Source organism: Crotalus tigris, unplaced genomic scaffold, assembly GCF_016545835.1.
Source record: "Crotalus tigris isolate CLP2741 ecotype Arizona unplaced genomic scaffold, ASM1654583v1 scf7180000021214.215828, whole genome shotgun sequence".
Taxonomy (NCBI): Eukaryota; Metazoa; Chordata; class Lepidosauria; order Squamata; family Viperidae; genus Crotalus; species Crotalus tigris.
This window is the reverse complement of record NW_024098404.1, coordinates 82,062-101,416: the sequence shown is the minus strand read 5'-3', so window position 1 is coordinate 101,416 and position 19,355 is coordinate 82,062. Positions and strand designations below refer to the sequence as shown.

General features: G+C 45.2%; 1 protein-coding gene and 1 pseudogene across 4 annotated transcripts in view; one reads left to right on the top strand and one right to left on the bottom strand.

Moving 5' to 3' along the window:
- The first annotated feature begins 3,734 nt into the window (after positions 1 to 3,734).
- On the top strand, positions 3,735 to 6,518 carry LOC120320207 (annotated as a pseudogene).
- Positions 6,519 to 12,936: 6,418 nt separating this feature from the next.
- The window catches only part of MYORG (myogenesis regulating glycosidase (putative)), a 41,900-nt gene continuing 35,481 nt past the window's right edge, over positions 12,937 to 19,355 (bottom strand). For all 4 annotated transcript variants that reach the window (XM_039369740.1, XM_039369739.1, XM_039369738.1 and 1 more), the window contains exon 2: positions 12,937 to 17,594. In XM_039369740.1, the coding sequence (XP_039225674.1) occupies positions 15,387 to 17,423 (2,037 nt within the window). In that variant the 5' untranslated portion in view covers positions 17,424 to 17,594 and the 3' untranslated portion in view covers positions 12,937 to 15,386. The remainder of the gene's footprint in view (positions 17,595 to 19,355) is intronic.

Genomic DNA, 19,355 nt, shown 5'->3' with positions numbered 1-19,355 from the left:
AGTGCTTGGTGCTCTCTGAGCTTGATGGTTTTCTGGCAGACGTTTCATTACCCAACTAGGTAACATCATCAGTTCTAGAAGGGAGAGAGATTTGCAAGGAGGAGGAGGAGGACGACGACGACTATGGGATCCTTGGTGCTCTCTGAGCTTGATGGTTTTCTGGCAGACGTTTCATTACCCAACTAGGTACCATCATCAGTTCTAGAAGGGAGAGAGATTTGCAAGGGGGAGGAGGAAGAGGAGGAGGACGAATGTTGGGTCCTTGGTGCTCTCTGATCTTGGTGTTTTTCTTGCAGATGTTTCCTTATCAAACCAGGTAACATGATCACCATATTCTAGAGCAGGGCTTTTCAACCAGTGGTACGGGTACCACCTGTAGTACATTGGCACCTGGCAGGTGGTACGTGACCATCTTAGAAAAGTGATAGCGGGGGAGGGGAATGAGCTGAACCGGTGGCAGTACCCCACAAGCCTGAGCGAGAGATGGCTGGAGCTGCAGGGCTGTCAGGGCTCAGCGGAAGCGCCAGGATCACTGCCACTTTCCAGATGATTGGTGCTTCTTCGGGGCTGTCAGGGCTCAGTGGAAGCGCCAGGATCAGCGCCAGGCTCCAGTTGGAGCTCTGCGCTGATCCTGGTGCTTCTGCAGAGCCCTGAAGAAGCACCAATCAGCTGGAAAGCAGCACTGATCCTGGCGCTTCTGCTGAGCCCAGAAGAAGCGCCGATCAGCTGGAATGTTGCAGCATCTCCAGGGTTTTGTGATTTACATTCAGATGTTTGGCAACTGATTCATATTTATGACGGTCACAGTATCCCAGGGTCATGTGAAGTGACCAAAACTTGCTGCAACCACCCAGCAGATGGGGGGGGAATAAAAACCAAACACCCCCCACCCCACCTTTGTTGCCAATCCTCAACAGAAATGCTACAACAATGAAAACTTCAGACAGGAGGAAGAGCGCCACTGGGTGGGCAGGCAGGTGCTCTATGCCTCGGTTGTGGCTTGGGGGGCAGTTTTTTCAGTGCCATTGTAACTTCGGACAGTCACTAAGCGAACTGTTGTAAGTCGAGGACTACCTGTACTTTATCACTTTTTTCCTTTTTTTTATTTTTAGTCATCAAGTTTGTGACACCTTGCTAGGCGACGGTGGATACTGCCATATCCTAAAAGTGGCCCAATGGGTGAAAAGGTTGAAAAGCCCTGGTCTAGAGCAGTGTTTCTCAACTGTAGTGACTTTAAGAAATATGGCCGGCTGAGGAATTCTGGGAGTTGAAATCCACACCTCCTGGAGTTGCTAAACGTGACAAACACTGCCAGATTTCACCAGCAGAGACCTCCGCAATCTCACCGTGGGATTCTGCGCCCCGGTGGCTTTGCATGCAATTTATATTGAGAGCTACTTCTGCATTCAACAACCCCCCCCCCCGCCTCTGCCAGGACTCTCTCTCTTTAAAATGTCTTCCCCCTTTCTCTCTCTCCCCTCCCCACCAGTTATTTCAAAGGCCCAGCTATCCTGGCACATCTTCAGCTGGGAAACACAATTGCATAACCCTCCTTGATCAGCTGAGCTGGACAGAGCAGCGGGCAAGAGGACACTGACTTTGGCCAGAGAAGAGGGGGAGGGGAGAACGGCAAAGAACCCCCCCCCGTCCAAGAATCAGGATCCATAAATTAGGTAACAACATCTGCATTCTGGTGTGTTTGTGTTCTCGCTGTAGAAGGCAAAGCTAAGCATTTTGGTATAAGGGTATTCAAAAGCTTCTCCCTCAGGGCTACCATTGAGCCAACGGTACTTTTTTTTTTTTTAAAGAATAATTTTATTAACGTCGCTGATGTATAAAATACAAATAAAAATAACGGGGAAAGGGCAGAAGGGAAAAGGGAGAGAAAGAGATAATAATAATAATAATAATAATAATAATAATAATAATAATAATAACAACAACAACAACAACTATATAATATATAGTCATATATACTATGACTATTGGTACTACTTATAGTAGTACCAATAGTCATAGGCTCCTTGGGTGCAATCCCAAAACAACTGGAGCACCACTTGAACACCACTGGCATTGACAATTTCGCTATTAGTCAATTGCAAAAGGCGGCCTTACTAGGAACTGCTTCCATCCTGCGACGATATCTGTAATACCATCAAGCATCCATATCTGCCTATCCCAGGTCTTGGGTAAGGACTCGATAGGTAGGCAAAATGCCAAATCCAGTCTGAACATCTGGCTGACTGTGCGATGATCCATAACAACAACAACAACATGGGAAGACAAAGCACTACATGGCCAATACATTAAAAAAATAGCTGGGAAAGCAGATAATAACAAGACCTGGCAATGGCTAAGAGCTGGAAATGGCTAAGAGAGGAAAATTCTTATGGCCCAAGACCAATTCGGACAAATGCACAAGACCAAGCCTTAAGGACAAATGCATATAAAGTCAAAATTGAGAAGACAGCAACAGACAGTAAGTGCCGCCTATGCAAAGAAGCTGAAGAAACAGTGGACCACTTGGTAAGCTGTTGCAAGAAGATTGCACAGACTGACTACAAGCAGCGGCATGACAAAGTAGCAACAATGGTGCATTGGAAGATCTGCAAAAAATATCATTTGCCTGTAAGCAAAAACTGGTGGGATCATAAAATAGAGAAAGTCATAGAAAATGATAAAATTAAACTGCTCTGGGACTTCAGAATTCAAACAGACAAGCACCTGCAACATAACACCCCAGACTTAACAATTGTCGATAAGAAAGACAAAAAAGTCTGGATAGTGGATGTGGCAGTGCCTGGAGACAGCAGAATAGAGAGAAAGAACTGGAGAAGATAACAAAATACAAAGACCTACAAATAGAAATAGAAAGACTGTGGCAAAAGCAAGCAAGGGTAGTACCAATAGTCATAGGCTCCTTGGGTGCAATCCCAAAACAACTGGAGCACCACTTGAACACCATTGGCATTGACAAATTCGCTATTAGTCAATTGCAAAAGGCGGCCTTACTAGGAACTGCTTCCATCCTGCGACGATACCTGTAATACCATCAAACATCCACATCTGCCTATCCCAGGTCCTGGGTAAGGACTGATAGGTAGACAAAATGCCAAATCCAATCTGAACATCTGGCTGACTGTGCGATGATCCATAATAATAATAAAGTTGGAAGGGACCTTGGAGGTCATCTAGTCCACCCTATACCATTTCAGACAAATGGCTGTCCAGTCTCTTCTTAAAAACTTCCAGTGTTGGAGCATTCACCGCTTCTGGAGGCAGGTTGTTCCACTGGTTAATTGTTCTAACGGTCAGGAAGTTTCTCCTTAGTTCCAGGTTGCTTCTCTCCTTGGTTAGTTTCCATTCGTTGCTTCTTCTCCTGCCTTCAGGGGCTTTGGAGAATAGCTTGACTCCCTCTTCTTTGTGGCAGCCCCTGAGATATTGGAACACTGTTATCCTGTCCCCCCTCGTCCTTCTCTTCATTAAACTAGACATACCCAATTCCAGCAGCCGTTCCTTATATGCTTTAGCCTCCAGTCCCCTAATCATCTTTGTTGCTCTTCTCTTTCTAGAGTCTCAACATCTTTTTTACTTACTGAGGTTGCAATGACCCAGGGTCACGTGATGCCCTTTTGTGACCTGACAAGCCAAGTCAATGGGGAAGCGAGATTCACTTAACAATCGGGTGACTAACTTAACAACTCTACTGATTCACTTAACTGTGGCAAGAAAGATCGTATAATGAGGCAAAACTCATTTCACATATATCTCTCTTAAAAAAAGAAATTTGGGGCTCAATTGTAGTCGTAAGTCGAGGACTATCTGTAGAATAAAACAAAAATATTGCAGCCTCCACTTTTTACCTGTACGGGCTGAATGTGGATTAGCCACTCCTATAACAATAAATTTACCTAATCCGCAAAACCCAAAGTTTTGTTTTTCATTTCATTTCAAGGGCAAAATCCAGATTGAGCCATTGGTTCTAGGGAAATGAAAACCCAGCCCTTCCGTCGTCAAGGGAAAGGAGAACAGATGGAGAAGGAGCAAGAACTCAGCCAGATGCCTCCAGCCGCCTCACCGTTTTGTTTTGTGGTGTGCGCCTTACTCCTAATGGGATTATTTCTAATAGTGGTAGCACTTTGGTGCCCCTATGCCATTGTTTTCCAGAAGACAATGAAGGTTGAAAAGCTGGAGTTAGAAAAGGATGGGTTCACCATCAAGAACCAGGTTGGAGACATGATCTTCAGGTTGACCTTTCAATCTGGGGCCCTTGACCTGGAATCCTGCTTCCAGGAGAAGGACATGTTAACTTGCACCAGGACAGAGAAAAGAAAGATTAATTTCACTATCAGGGCAATTAAACCAAAGAGGACTGTGATCTGCTACTCCATCACCTGGGAAGAGTTTTTAACAGACATGGTGGTGGACCACAAAATGTTCTGGGGAGATGCCCACTGGCACGGAGGCTATGAGATGAGTGTCCAGCATTGGCCAATCAAGTTGCCAGGATACCAGGAACCCATGCCTTATGTGAACAGCGATGTGTATTCTTTTCGGAACAGCTTCGGAGGTGTCCTGGAGAGATACTGGTTGTCCTCCAAAGCAGTAGCTGTCAAGATCAATGACTCGGTTCCCTTCCACCTTGGATTCAATGCCACGGAACTATCTCTTGTTTTCCAAGCCAGGTTCACAGATTCTCCATTTGGTTCTTTGCGGGAGAATCAAGCTTTTCCAAGGTTATGTTACTGTGTCTGCACAGCTCCAGACATGACTTCCACCCATAGATACATGTCACAGAATTATTTCAAGAAACCTTTGAAAGTCCCTTCCGAACAAATGTTCAGGTTTCCAATCTGGTCCACCTGGGCCCTTTACAAAAAGAGATCGATCAAAAGAAAGTTCAGGAATTCGCCGAAATGATCCTGAAGCACGGCTTCAAAGCCAGCCATATTGAAATTGACGACATGTACACACAGAATTACGGTGACTTTGACTTCAACGTCTTGAAGTTTCCTCGCGCGGCAGAAATGTTTGAAAAGCTTAAAAAGGACGGATTTAATGTTACCGTCTGGATCCACCCGTTTGTCCACGAGAAGTCATCAAACTTTAAGGTAGGAATCGAGAAACAATTTTTTGTCACGCAACGAAATGAGAGATCCCCTGCCATGGTGAAGTGGTGGAATGGGATTGGCGCCATATTGGATTTCACCAACCCTTCGGTCAGAGATTGGTTTCATGCCCACTTAAAGGAACTTTGCTTAAAATACGGCATATCCTCGTTCAAGTTCGATGCCGGGGAGACGTGCTATCTTCCCAAAGAGTTCCAACCCTTTCCAGATCCCACCACCTGGTCCAGGTATTATGCAGAAATGGCCAGCCCTTTTCACAAGTTGGCAGAAGTTCGCGTGGGTTACCAGACCCAACACATCCCATGTTTCGTTCGTATAATTGACCGGGATTCAATTTGGGGATATGAGCTTGGGTTAAAATCCATAATTCCCACAGTTCTAAGTATTGGCCTTCTGGGATACCCTTTCATCCTACCAGATATGATTGGTGGAAATTTTGTTTCAAATAAAACCGACGGGGCTGAGCAAATTCCGGACCGGGAACTGTACCTCCGTTGGCTGGAGTTGTCCGCTTTCATGCCGTCCATGCAGTTCTCCATCCCGCCTTGGCTCTATGATAAGGAGGTCATCGAAATTGCCCTGAAGTTCACCAAGCTTCACGAATCCTTGGTGGCCCCTCTGCTGCTGGAACTGGCGGGGGAGATCACGACCACGGGGGATCCCATCATACGGCCCATATGGTGGATCTCTCCTGGGGACGAGTCTGCTCACAAGATCGATTCTCAGTTTCTCATTGGAGACATCTTGATGGTGGCTCCTGTCTTAGAGATGGGGAAACAGGAACGAGACATCTATATCCTGGCGGGCAAATGGCGGAGTTACAAAGGAGAGCTGTTTGAGAAGACTCCCACCTTGATCACGGACTACCCCGTGGATCTGGATGAGGTGGCTTATTTCTTTTGGGTTCCTTAATAGTCCCAGGCCAAAATAGATTGAAATTCTCTTGAAATTCTCTTAGAATCATAGAAGGGGAAGACGGCATATCATTCAGTCTTCAGATGATGTGGACTTAACTCAGAATGTTTATTTTTAGAATTATTTTTCGCTCACAATCATTTTTCTTAACACATGGCAAATGCACTTTTTGTGTGTCTCTTCATTCTGCTGAACCTTCATAGCTGACATTACAACCTTACAATCTCAGCTGTTCACGATGGGGAAGAATTGTTATCTTAGCACAGCAGATGGGGCAATCAAGACCAGGGTGACTAATCAATGAATAGGCAACAAGGAAAGAAGGACAAATGAATGTCATGAGACCTTGATCTCAACTTCTTCTCAGGAATATTTTGGATTTTTTTTCCCAGGGAGGCATTAGGTCACTAGGTAACATCATCAGTGCTAGAAGAGAGTGCCAATTGCTCTCTGTTTATGTAAATGGCTTGCTTCTTGTCTTACAGACATTTCATGACCCAACTTGGTAACATCATCAGTCCTTGAAGGGAGAGGGCTGTGGGGGGGAGGGAAGGAGGAGGAGGAGAAGGAGAAGGAAAAGGAGGTCTGTGAGGTTTTTGATGCTCGCTGACCCTAGTTGTATTCTTGAAGACATTTCATTAGCCAACTAGGTCAAAGGTCCTCAACCTTTTGGGCACTGGGAACCGGTTCCATGGAGAGAGTTTTTTTCCGCGGACCAGAGGGTGGGTGGTTTTGTGTGCTGCCTGCATCTCGCAGATGGGGCTTTGCTTGTTTGTGCGAACCGGTTGCTGGCATGCCCCGGTCCATGGACCGGGGGTTGGGTAAGATGCTGCTGCTACCTGAACTAGGTAACATCATCAACAGCAGAAGGAGGACTGTGGGGTCATTGGTGGTTTCTGAGCTTCATTGTTTTCTTGAGATATTTCATCACATAATATCAATTGAGGTGCCATCATATAGACCAGGGGTAGGCAACCTTGGCTCTTTTATGACTCGTGGACTTCAACTCCCAGAATTCCTGAGCCAGCCATGCTGAGGGGAAAAGGAGAGGTTTCCAAGCTGAGCCAGGCTGGCTCAGGAATTCTGGGAGTTGAAGTCCATAAAAGAGTCCAGGTTGCCTAGCCCTGAAAGATGAAAAAGAAGACTTTTTGATGGTGACGATGCCCAAAGTTTGAACCATTATTTTACAATATTTCAGGCACCAGCTCAAAACAATTATATTACTTTAATTGATAATTATTGCACCACTAGTTTCTATTGTTTATGATGGTTAACTTTATTAGGATTTTCATTTTTACATATGCACCTTCGCCATATCCATTTGAATGGAAGCCAAATCTCAATTTAGAAAAATGGCATACATATAATACATTTGAAACATCCCCAAAAAGAGATGTTTTGGGACATATATTTCTAGAGGCAGGTGTGTGTGTGTTTATTCCAGACCTCTGAATTTTTTTTACTTTCCATAAGAACATAGAAGTGAATGTGGAATTACATTTGTGGTTCAAAGAACAGATTGAACACAAAAGAAAAATGTGAAGAGAGCCAGCATTTGTGTTTTCCCATCTGGAAATCTGGTTTCCGACTGTACATTGTATTAAAAATATTAACTAATATTTAATTGAGGGATTATTCTCTTAGGAACCATCAACTAGGGCACATTGCCTTCCAGTCTTCTAAAATGGGTCTGTTTGGCTGTTCAACCATTGGTAAAATTTTGGGGGAAAATGGAATATAATGCTTAGGCTGTGTTCACCCAACATTCAAGGTATGCCTTTATGTGTTTGAGGTCAACATGAGGTCTGAAGCAGCCCATCGGTGAGACTTTATTTATTGGTTTGTCACAACAAATGGTGCGAACACTGCCACTGTGTTTTATTATTTGGTCCAAATAAAGATTGTCAACTTACAACTGATCACTTAGCAAAATAATAGAGCAGGAAACCGTATGCCATTTCAGACAAATGGTTGTCCAGTCTCTTCTTAAAAACCTCCATTGATGTAGCACCCACAACTTCTACAGGCAAGCTGTTCCACTGGTTAATTAACAGAATAAGAGTTGGAAGGGACCTTGGAGGTCTTCTAGTCCAACCCTGAGAGGAGACCTTATATCATTCTGGACAAATGGTTGTCCAATCTCTTCTTAAAAGCCTCCAGTGATGAAGCACCTACAACTTCTAGAGGCAAATTGTTCTCACTGTCAGGAAATTCCTCCTCAGTTCTAGATTGAATCTCTCCTTGATTAGTTTCCATCCATTGCTCCTTGTCTGGCCTTCAAGTGCTATTGAAATAGGTTGACCCCTTCTTCTTTGTGGTAACCCCTCAAATATTGGAAGACTGTTATCGTGCTTCTCCTAGACTTTCTTTTCATTAAACTAAAATATATCCAATTCCTGTGTTCTTTGTATATTTTATCCTCCAGTCCTCTCATCATCTTTGTTGCTCTTCTCTGCACTCTTTTTAGCATCTCAACATCTTTTTTACATTGTGGTGACCAAAACTGGATGCAGTATTCCAAGTGTGGCCTTACCAAGGCCTTGTAAAGTGGTATTAACACTTCACGTGATCTTGATTCTATCCCTCTGTTAATGCAGCCTAGCACTGTGTTGGTTTTTTTGGCAGCTGCAGCACACTGCTGGCTCATATTTAAGTGATTGTCCACTAGAACTCTGAGATCCCTCTCACAGTTATTACTATTGAGCAAGGTACCATTTATACCAGGCATGTCAAATTGCCAGCCCGCGGGCCGGATGCGTCATCCTAAAAGCGCGCCCACCCCATTGCTGACAATGGAGAAAAAGCTCCGACACGTCGCACGACGTCACGTGACACCGCGAGTTTGACATGCCTGATCTATACTGTACCTGTACATTTGATTTTTCTTCCCTAAGTGTTAAACTTTACTTTTCTCTATATTGAATTTCATTTTGTTAGATAGTGCCCAGTGTTCAAGTTTGTCAAGATCCTTCTGTATCTTAAGCCTGTCATCTGGAGTGTTGTCTATTTCTGCCAGCTTAGTGTCATCTGCAAATTTGATGAGTTCCCGATCTATTCCCTCATCCAAATCATTGATGAAGATGTTGAAGAGTACTGGGCCTAAAACAGAGCCTTGGGATACCCCACTGCAGACTTCCCTACATGAAGATGAAGTTCCATTGAGGATTATCTGTCGAGCGCGATTGGTTAGCCAGTTACAAATCCATCTGCTGGTGATGCTGTCCATCCCACATTTTTCTACCTTATCAAGAAGTAGGCTATGGTCTACTTTGTCGAATTCATTTTGTGAGGTTAGTCCAAATTTCTGGAAAGGGACAAGTTGGGGAAAATGCATTTCATAGCTTACAAACTGATCCCCTTCAGTCCAAATTAGACAACACTTGACAACCTATGATAGTTTCACCACTCACGTTGATTAACAAGGATATGGGGAAGTTGGAGATGTTTAATACTAAAGAAAGGAGATTTATATGGCACACTTTGCCATATATCAAAAACATTTTGGAAGCAGCAGAACGCAGCTGCTGAGATCTGCAAGTAGGAACTGCACACTGCCCAGAGGCTAGCATACAAGGACAAATTATGCACTTTAAAAATCACTTGGAGGTGTGGGAAATACTTCCAATGTAATCTAGTGGATCCCCTGCATGGATTGCCCCTTTGACTATGTAGGACAAATGGGGAGGAAGCTAACCACCAGACAGCAAGAACATGACTGAGTAGTTAGATGAGGAGACCCAAACTCATTGGTAGCCTCACATTGTAATGAACAAAGACACACATTTAATTTCGCAGCTACTAAGATTGTTGGATGAGCAGGTACAAAAACAGCCAGGGATATGATGCAAGCCTGGGAAACGGGCCCCTTGTCAGTCAACAGGAATGCTGAATTACCACCAGCCTATCAAATACTTAGGAGCCGAAGGCTTGGCAGCCCAAGGAAATGACAGCCAATTGCCAGCCATCAATGCACCAATCAGCCAATAGGAAGGCACCTCATAAACACGACTCACGGAACAGCCCAAAGCACGAATTTCAGGAGAGAGAAATTCCCCAAGGATGGGATCCGGCATGAATCCAAAAGCTATTTGCCTTCATTCGAGTGGAGATTTACTTCTTTCCTAAAGTCATCATTTCAAGTTTTTTTTTTCCCAGTTCCAAAATGAGTCAGGCTAGGTGGCATTAAAACCTTATTATTTATTAAACTTCAGATCCACCTGATAACACAAATGTTCTCTGGACAGTTCATAAAACTTCCCCATTCACCATTGACACGAATGAATGACTCAAAGGGTTTTTTTTTAATTTTATGACCAAGAAGGAAAACATAATCCCTTTCCACTTTTTCCCCTCCATGATCCGTAACTGTACGAACCCCCCCCCTCTCTCCTACCCCAGTTAAATTGAATCAAATACTTTATTGGGCCAACTGGGATTAGACCCACAAGAAATTTCACGGAAACTAAAATGTCATTTTTCCCATCTCTCAATTCAGTATCTCCAGATTCTGCTTGGCTCTCGTCCTTCACCTCAGATTGCCAAAATGTTCTACTTTTGTTTTGAAAGTCCTAAATCTGCACAATTGTTAAGAAGGGCAGATCCCTGGATGTGGGCAAGATGACTGCAGGACATCGTAGGTAGTCCTCGGCTTACAACAGTTCATTTAGTGACCACTCAAAGTTACGACAGTGCTGAAAAAAATGACTTATGACGGCTTTCCACACTTATGACCATTGCAGCATCCCCATGATCAGGTGATCAAAATTTGGATGCATGGCAACTGATTCATTTTACGACTGTTGTAGTGTTGCGGGGTTATGTGATAACCTTTTGTGACTTTCTGACAAGCAAAATCAAGGAGGAAGGCAGATTTACTTAACAACCGTGTTCCTAAATTAACAACTGCAGTGATTCAGTTACAGTAGTGGCCAAAATTGTGGAAACCTTTTGGGAAAAGTGTACAGTAGAAATGCCACCTTTGGTTAAGTTTCCACCCATTTTCTAATTTCTTTATAGCTGTAGCCTTGTTCACTTAATAACACTATTTTACATTGCTTTCTGGGCAAGCAGTCAACTCTTTGCACCATGACTTTAATTTTATTACGTTTTACAAGCTCACTAAATGAAAGAACACAAAAAACTGCGAACCAACTTGATAGCCATCACATAACACACTGACTAATGTCTCTCAGCTTCAATTCATGACATCAAGAACTGAATCCTACTGTGATCTGATTGGCTCATGGCCAAAACAAAATGACACCTGATTGACTCTCAAAACACTCATGCTCATTGGCTACAATCGGATGAAGGAAAGCTACCTGATACCAACCTAAGAAAGTTGTGCTTCCTTTTTCTGGTTATTCGGCTCTAACTTTTCATAGAATACAGTACAGATAATTGAACAAACTTTGTTGCATCACATTCTTGATTAAATTATCTTTCCATTGATATATAATTTTATGTTACTACTCCCCCCCCAAAAAAGTGGTATTATTAGCCATCAAACCACAAAAACACACTTTTCCCAAAAGGTTTCCACAATTTTGGCCACTACTGTAACAATGGTAGTCAGGAAGGCTGTAAAATGGGGCAAAACTCACTTAACACATGTCTTGCTTAGCAACATAAATTTTGGGCTCAATTTTGGTCGTAAGTCAAGGACTGTCTGTAATCTTCTCAGACTCCTTGCTGCCATTAAGGTATATTTTGGCCTTCGGGAATTTAATTACAGTACCTTCTGGAGCAATATTTCTCAACCTTGACAATTTTAAGGCATGTGGACTTCAACTCTCAGAATTCCACAGCCAGCAATGCTGGCTGTGGAATTCTGGGAGTTGAAGTCCACATGCCTTAAAATTGTCAAGGTTGAGGAACACTGTTCTGGAGGAATGAAATGTGAGGGGAAGATTGTCAAGACATCTGAGCTCAAGGAGATATGAAAAGAGTAACTTGCCTTCGTTTTTCCTAGGGTGGCATGGTTACTGCAGAACTACAAGTAGGTCAATGGGAAGTTAAATCCCTTCCTGAATTCAGAAAGACATAATCAGAGGAGGCATCTTGCCAAGTTTAATCAAAACTTTAATAGTATCTGGAGTATACTAAATTACATTTGTCTTCCAGAAAAAGAACTCATCATTCTCCATTTTTGGTACAAGAATTGATTTGTTCTACTGATAGCAGAGAATATTTGCAGCTCAGGGTTAGACCGTGGAGTCCTGGGTGCTCTCTGAGCTTGGTGGTTTTCTTGCAGACGTTTCATGACCCAACTAGGTAGCATTATCAGTGCATGGAAGGAGTGGGGTTTTCAGAGAGGGGGAGGAGGAGGAGGAGGAGGAGGAGGAGGAGGAGGAGGAGGACGACGACGACGACGACGACGACGACTATGGGGTCCTTGGTGCTTTCTGAGCTTAAATTGTTTTCTTGCAGATGTTTCATGACCCAACTGGGTAACATCATCAGTGCTAGAAGGGACGGGGAGGAGGAGGAGGAGGTGGAGAGGAGGAGGAGGAGGAGGAGGAGGAGGAGGAGGAGGAGGAGGAGGAGGAGGAGGAGGAGAAGTATGGGGTCCTTGGTGCTCTCGGAGGTTGGTGGTTTTCTTGCAGACGTTTCACGACCCAACTAGGTATCTTTATCAGTGCCGGAAGGGAGTGGAATTCATTCTCTGTTTACATACTTGCCTTGTCAGTGTTGATGGGAGTTTGTTGTTGGTTCCTTGATTAGGCTGTTGGTTACTGTTTGATTGTTTGTCTGAGTTGATACTTGATAGTTGATAGTTCTTTGATTGGGATATTACTTCTTGATTGTTGGCCTAGTATTATTCTCGGTGTTATTCTCTCTTTGTGTAGGAGTTGGGGAGTTGTGTGTTTGGTCTTTATGTTTTTTCTTTAGCTTTTTCATTATCTCTTTTGAATGATGTGTAGATGTGGCTTATCTCTGTGTGCCTGTGGATCCACAGACAAACAACGTAACAGTGAACGACAGCCTAAGGAAGGAACCACCAAGAACAAAACAACACTCCCACCAACACTGACAGGGCAAGCCACCTGTATATAAACAGAAATCAACCCCCTCCCTCCTAGCACTGATGAGGTTACCTAGTTGGGTGATGAAACATCTGCAAGAAAACAACCAAGCTCAGAGAGCACTGTCCTCCTCCATCACCCACTCCTTCTGGCACTGTTGATGCTACCTAGCTGGGTAACGAGACGTCTGCAAGAAAACAGCCAAGTTCAACCCAAAAGAGCTACAAATATTCTCTTCTAAATTTGAACTTACCAAATTCTGTGGGTGAAATTCTAACCGTATTGTGCAAGGATGAATTTCTATGGGTTAATCACCTGGATAAGAAATTAGCTAGCAGAGGGAGGGACAAACCAAACAAATCTCTCCCCAACAGGTAGCCTTCCAGATGTTTTGCGGCTACAAGTCCCGGAATTCCACACCGCCAACTGAAGCAATCTCTAAACCAGGGTTCGGCAACCTTGGCTCTTTTATGACTCGTGGACTTCAACTCCCAGAATTCCTGAGCCAGCCACGCTGAGGGAAACGGGAGAGGTTTCCAAGCTGAGCCATGCTGGCTCAGGAATTCTGAGAGTTGAAGTCCATGAGTCATAAAAGAGCCAAGATTGCCTACCCCTGCTCTAAATCTTTGAGGTGCAAAACTGAAAAATATTAGGCTAATCCACAGCCTTTCCATTTTTCCCAAAGCCCAGAGCCAAGGAACCAGCCCAGGCCAGCAACCAAATCTACGTTGCTAGTTCATTCTTTGGATACCAGCCTCATCTGAAAATAAGATATATCTCTGTATTTCTATAAATACATCCCTGTATAAATTCAATTTATTCCCTTTAGGAGAACAAAGCTCATTTCAAATAATAGCTTATGGCATTATAACATTTAAGGCTAGGTTGTGCAACAGCCAAGGAGTCCACAGGGAGGGATTTGAAAAGTCAAGTTGCTAGTCCTGATTGTTTGAAGCCCAGTTCCTTTTTTACACGTACAGGTCGTCCTTGACTTACTTTGTTTAGAGACCGCTCGAAGTTACAACAGCACTGAAAAAAGTGGCTTATGGCCATTTTCACACTTACGATGTTACAGCATCCCCAGGCTCCTGGGGTTGTGATCCCCTTTTGGGATCTTCTGACGAGTAAAGCCAATGGGGAAGCCGGATTCACTGAACAACAGTGTTACTCCCATTAATAACTTGTTATTCACTTAACAACTGTGGCAGGTAAGGTCATAAAATGGGACAAGACTCATTTAACTGTCTCGCCTAACAACGGAAAATTTGGGTCCAATTGCAGTCATAAGTCAAGGACTACCTGCTTGTACGTGTGACACGTATAAAAATGAGGGGGGAGGATTGATTGTGTATTTGTGACCACCCTCCTGATTTTTTTTTTTTTAACCTCTCCCTCCTGCAGACAGACTCGGTTGGAGCAACATTAGATGCCTTGCCAATTTAAAAACAACACAGTTCATCCTGGTTGAGCCGACATTTGAACACAGCTTGCGAAGCTTCCTTTCACTGCTCTTTGAAACAGATTGAGAGCAAATTCTCATCAGCTTAAAGTAAAATCCCTCCCCTTTTTGCCAGCTCAAGAAGTTAAACCATCCAGAAACACTAGAAGGTGAAAGGATTGATAAATCACTGGAGGATTTTGGCATTACAAGTCCCACCTCTGAAAAAAAAAACACCGGAAGACAACCATTTTAGTGCAAACACACACAGTTCAGAGACAAATAGGGCCTTTTGCTTCCAGGTGCAAAGCTTGTGACAATACAGGCAGTCCTCAACATACAACAATTCATTTAGCGACTGATCGAAGTTGTAACAGCACTGAAAAAAGTGATTGGTGACCGTTTTTCACGTTTAGGACCGTTGTAGCAGCCCCACGGTCATTTGATCAAAATTTAGATGCTTCACAACAAACGGCTATCGTGTCCCAGGGTCACGTGATCATCTTTTGAGACCTTCTGCAAATCAAACTTAATGGTGAAGCTGAATTCATTTAACAACGGTTACTAATTTAACCATGGCAGTGATTCACTTAACAACCATGGCAGGAAAGGTTGTAAACTGGGGCAAAACTCACTTAACAACTGTCTCACTTAATAACAGAAGTTCGGGGCTTGGTTGTAGTCGTGAGTGGAGGACTGCCTATATTCATCTTTTTTTTGATCACACGTGCATCTGTCTCAATTCGAAGAATCAACACACAACCGTGTCTGATTTTCCCTCTTGACCCTCTGATTAGAATTATTTTGTGTTAGGATTATCAGAATAAGGCAAGGTGATGTTTGTGAACTTCAAAAGCTAGATGTATCCACAGAGGCAGCTTAGGAGACCCAGACAAAGTAAGCCACCTCATCCAGATCCACGGGGTAGTCCGTGATCAAGGTGGGAGTCTTCTCAAATAGCTCTCCTTTGTAACTCCGCCATTTGCCCGCCGGGATATAGATGTCTCGTTCCTGTTTCCCCATCTCCAAGACGGGAGCCACCATCAAGGTGTCTCCAATGAGAAACTGAGAATCGATCTTGTGAGCAGACTCGTCCCCAGGAGAGATCCACCATATGGGCCGTATGATGGGATCCCCCGTGGTCGTGATCTCCCCGGCTAGTTCCAGCAGCAGAGGGGCCACCAAGGACTCGTGAAGCTTGGTGAACTTCAGGGCAATTTCGATGACCTCCTTATCGTAGAGCCAAGGCGGGATGGAGAACTGCATGGACGGCATGAAAGCGGACAACTCCAGCCAACGGAGGTACAGTTCCCGGTCCGGAATTTGCACAGCCCCCTCCGTTTTGTTGGGGAAAAAATTCCCTCCAATCATGTCAGCAGATATAAATGGGTACCCCAACATGCTGATGGTCAGGACGGTGGGGATCAAGGATTTCAGGCCAAGTTCATAGCCCCACACGGAATCCCGGTCAATGATCCTGAAAAAGCAGGAGATATTCTGCGATTGATACCCCACTCTGACCTCAGCCAGTTCATAAAATGGAATGGCCATTTCCGTGTAGCGCCTGGACCAGACACTGGGATCTGACAACGGTCGGAAGGTGCTAAACTGTTTGGGAAGATAGCTGGTCTCCCCGGCATCAAATTTGAAGGACGAGATGCCGTATTTGTTGCGGAGTTGTCTCAGCTGGCTCTGGAACCAATCTCGGGCTGCAGGGTTGGTGAAATCCAAGATGGCGCCAATGCCGTTCCACCATTCCACCATGGCTGGCAGCCGTCCTGTGGGTTCCTTGATGAACAGCTGTTTCTCTATCCCCACCCCAAAATTTGAGGAGTTATAATTTATGAACGGGTGGGTCCAGAGGGTGATCTGAAAGCCTTCCTCTTTGAGCTTCTTAAAGGTTTCAGTCACGTTGGGGAACTTGGCCGCGTCAAAGTCGAAGTCGCCGTACGCTTGGGTGTAGGTGTCATCGATCTCAATGTGGCTGCAGTTGAACTTGTACTTCTTGATGTTTTCCGCAAAACGCAAGAGTTTCTCCTGGTCGATGTCATTTTTGTACAAGGCCCAGGTGGACCAGATGGGGTACCTGAAGGCGTTTCTTGAAGGTATCTTGGAGGGCTTGTAGAAGTACTTCCGCACCATGTATTTGTGGATGGAGGTGACGTCGGAACCTATGCAGACCCGGTAACTCAGCTCAGGAAAAGGCTGCTGACCCAATGGAGGTTTGTAAGGAGAGTCTTTATACCTGGCTTGGAAGACAAGAGAGGGTTCCGTGGCATTGAAGCCAAGGTGGAAGGGCACCGAATCGTTGATCTTGATGGCTGCAGCTTTGGAGGACAACCAATACCTTTCTAAAATGCCTCCAAAACTGTTCCTAAAAGAATAGACATCACTGGTCACAAAAGGCATGGGTTCTTGGTATCCGGGCAGCTTGATCGGCCAATGCTGGACACTCATCTCACAGCCCCCATACCAGAGGGCATCTCCCCAGAACATTTTATGATCCACCACTGTGTCTGCCACAAACTCTTCCCAACGCACCCGGTAGCAGATCACAGTGTCCTTCGGGGTGACAATCTTGATGAAGAAGTTGACTTTCCCTTTGTCGGACCGTGTGCAGGTTAAATTGGCCCCCTCCCTGGAGCAGGACTCAAGGTCCAGAAGCCCCGATTGGAAGGCCACCTTGAAGACCAGCTCGCCGTTCTGGTTCTTGATGGTGAATCCGTCCTGCCGCAAATCCATCTCCGCTGTCTTGAGCCTCTCTGCCTTCCGGAGGGAAGCCACGTAGTAGCACCATGCCACCACGGCGGCAATGAACAAAATAAGGCCCACCACGATGGCGGTAATCATGGGCTTCAGCTCCTTGGCCGGCTTCTGCTTCACCGGGGTGAAGTTCTCAGGCAGGAAGGTATACATTGTCCCCTCTTATGTCGGATTGCTTCCCAAGGCAGTGCCTGTCTCTGATTTTGGGTGCAAAGTTGGAAACATAGGTGCTGGGTGATGATTCACCTTCACCTGGTTCTTTAAGAGCGGCTGGCCAGCTCATGCACTTCCTTCAACCAAGGACACTGAACAGATCTCCATCATCTGCCAAAAAAGAGGGAAAGAAAAAAAGCTGAAAAAAGTTGAACAAAGGTCAGCTAGATATTCTCTTAATAGCCCACGTCATCTTCTAAGACATCAAGAAACGATGATGTATAATGGCTGAAGCAATGTTTGATAAAACTAGGAGGACCTAAAAGTGACCTGGAGACAAACTACGTTCTTTCTCACAACAAAACCAACCCCCCTTGGGGTCAATTGTAAAGGTGAAAAATTGAAGGCAAGGAGCACTATGTGTGTCTCCTTGAACATTTGGAGGAAAACTGGATATAAACCAGTTAGAACAGTGGTTCTCAACCTGTGGGTCGGGACCCGATTTGGGGTCGAACGACCATTTCACGGGGGTCGCCAAACAACGCAGTCCGCCATTCCCCCCCCTTTTCCTTAGCTGTGCTACTCCCTTTTATTCTATTGGCTTTTGAAAGCCAATAGAATAGACTCTCTTGAATAGAGAATTCTATCCAGGCTCCAGGCTGTCTCTGCCCTGCTGAGCCCGCCAAAAGTCCCATTCTGCAAACGGTGCTGCAAGTTGTCTGCAGCGAAGGCGAGCTGTCTGGAAGTTTCCACCCCTCCCTGCTGAGCCACCATAGCAGTCATGCCCTCCACCCGAACCCCACAGCATCATCTGCGCACGACGGAGTGCAAGAGTGGAGTCTTCTCCCTGCTGTCTGGCTGCCATGTCCTTGGCTGTGCTACTCCGCGTGGGCCGTGCCCAGGGGTGACTCTCCTCCGGGGAGGCTGCTGGTGAGGAGGGGGCTGCAGGGGGAGGCGGGGCTGGGACAACGGCGCGTGTGCTCACAGAGAGGGCTCTGAGTGCCCCCTCTGGCACGCATGCCATAGGTTCGCCACCACTGTTATAGGGTCTCCTGCTTGAGCAGGGAATTGGACTAGAACAGGGGTTCCCAAGCTTGGGCCACAGCCCACTAGTGGGCCGCGAGAGGTTTGCAACCAGGCCACAGAAATGGCTAGCTATCATGCACACACGTGCATGCATCCTCACTTGTGCGAGCAGGAGACGAGCGTGTGTGTGCTCCATTTAAGTGAAAAGCAGGCATGCATGCACACCACTCGCGCAAATGGAGTGTGCACACATGCGCGTACTTGCCGGCCACTGGCATGGAACTATCCCCTCCCCACCTCGCTGGTCCGCAAAGCCAGAAACATTGGGGATCTCTGGACTAGAAGACCTCCAGAGACCCTTCCAATTCTGTTATTCTGTTAAATCTACCTAGCGAAAGAAGTTAACCAGGTTAAGTTAAAAACCAGCATTGGCCCAATCTGGGAAGGTTGGTTAGCTTCTCTGAAATGATTTGTTTGCTTGGTGACTTTTTCATTGAAATGGTTCAGGTGGCTTGATTCCTGAAGTCGTTCCAATAGATGTTCTCAAGAATGTCTTTCTCGTTATTAAGCAAAAATGTCGCATGGTGGGTTGGTCCAGCTACAACTCTATCAACACTTGATCCTGTATTTCTTAACTTTGGCCAGTTGAACATGGGTGGATTTTAGCTCCCAGAATTCCCTAGCCAGCCATGTTGGGAGTCCAACTCTTCAATTCTGGGAGTTGAACTTCAGATATCTTCCAGTGTCCAAAGTTGAGAAACACTGCTCTAGATCAGGGGTCCCCAACCTGTGGGCCACATGAGTGGCTGGCTGGTGTGCGTGTGTGCATACACACACACAGTCCCACTCACACGAATGTCACCATGAATGTTGTGGGTGTTTGCAGCCCCACTTGTGCAAGTATCA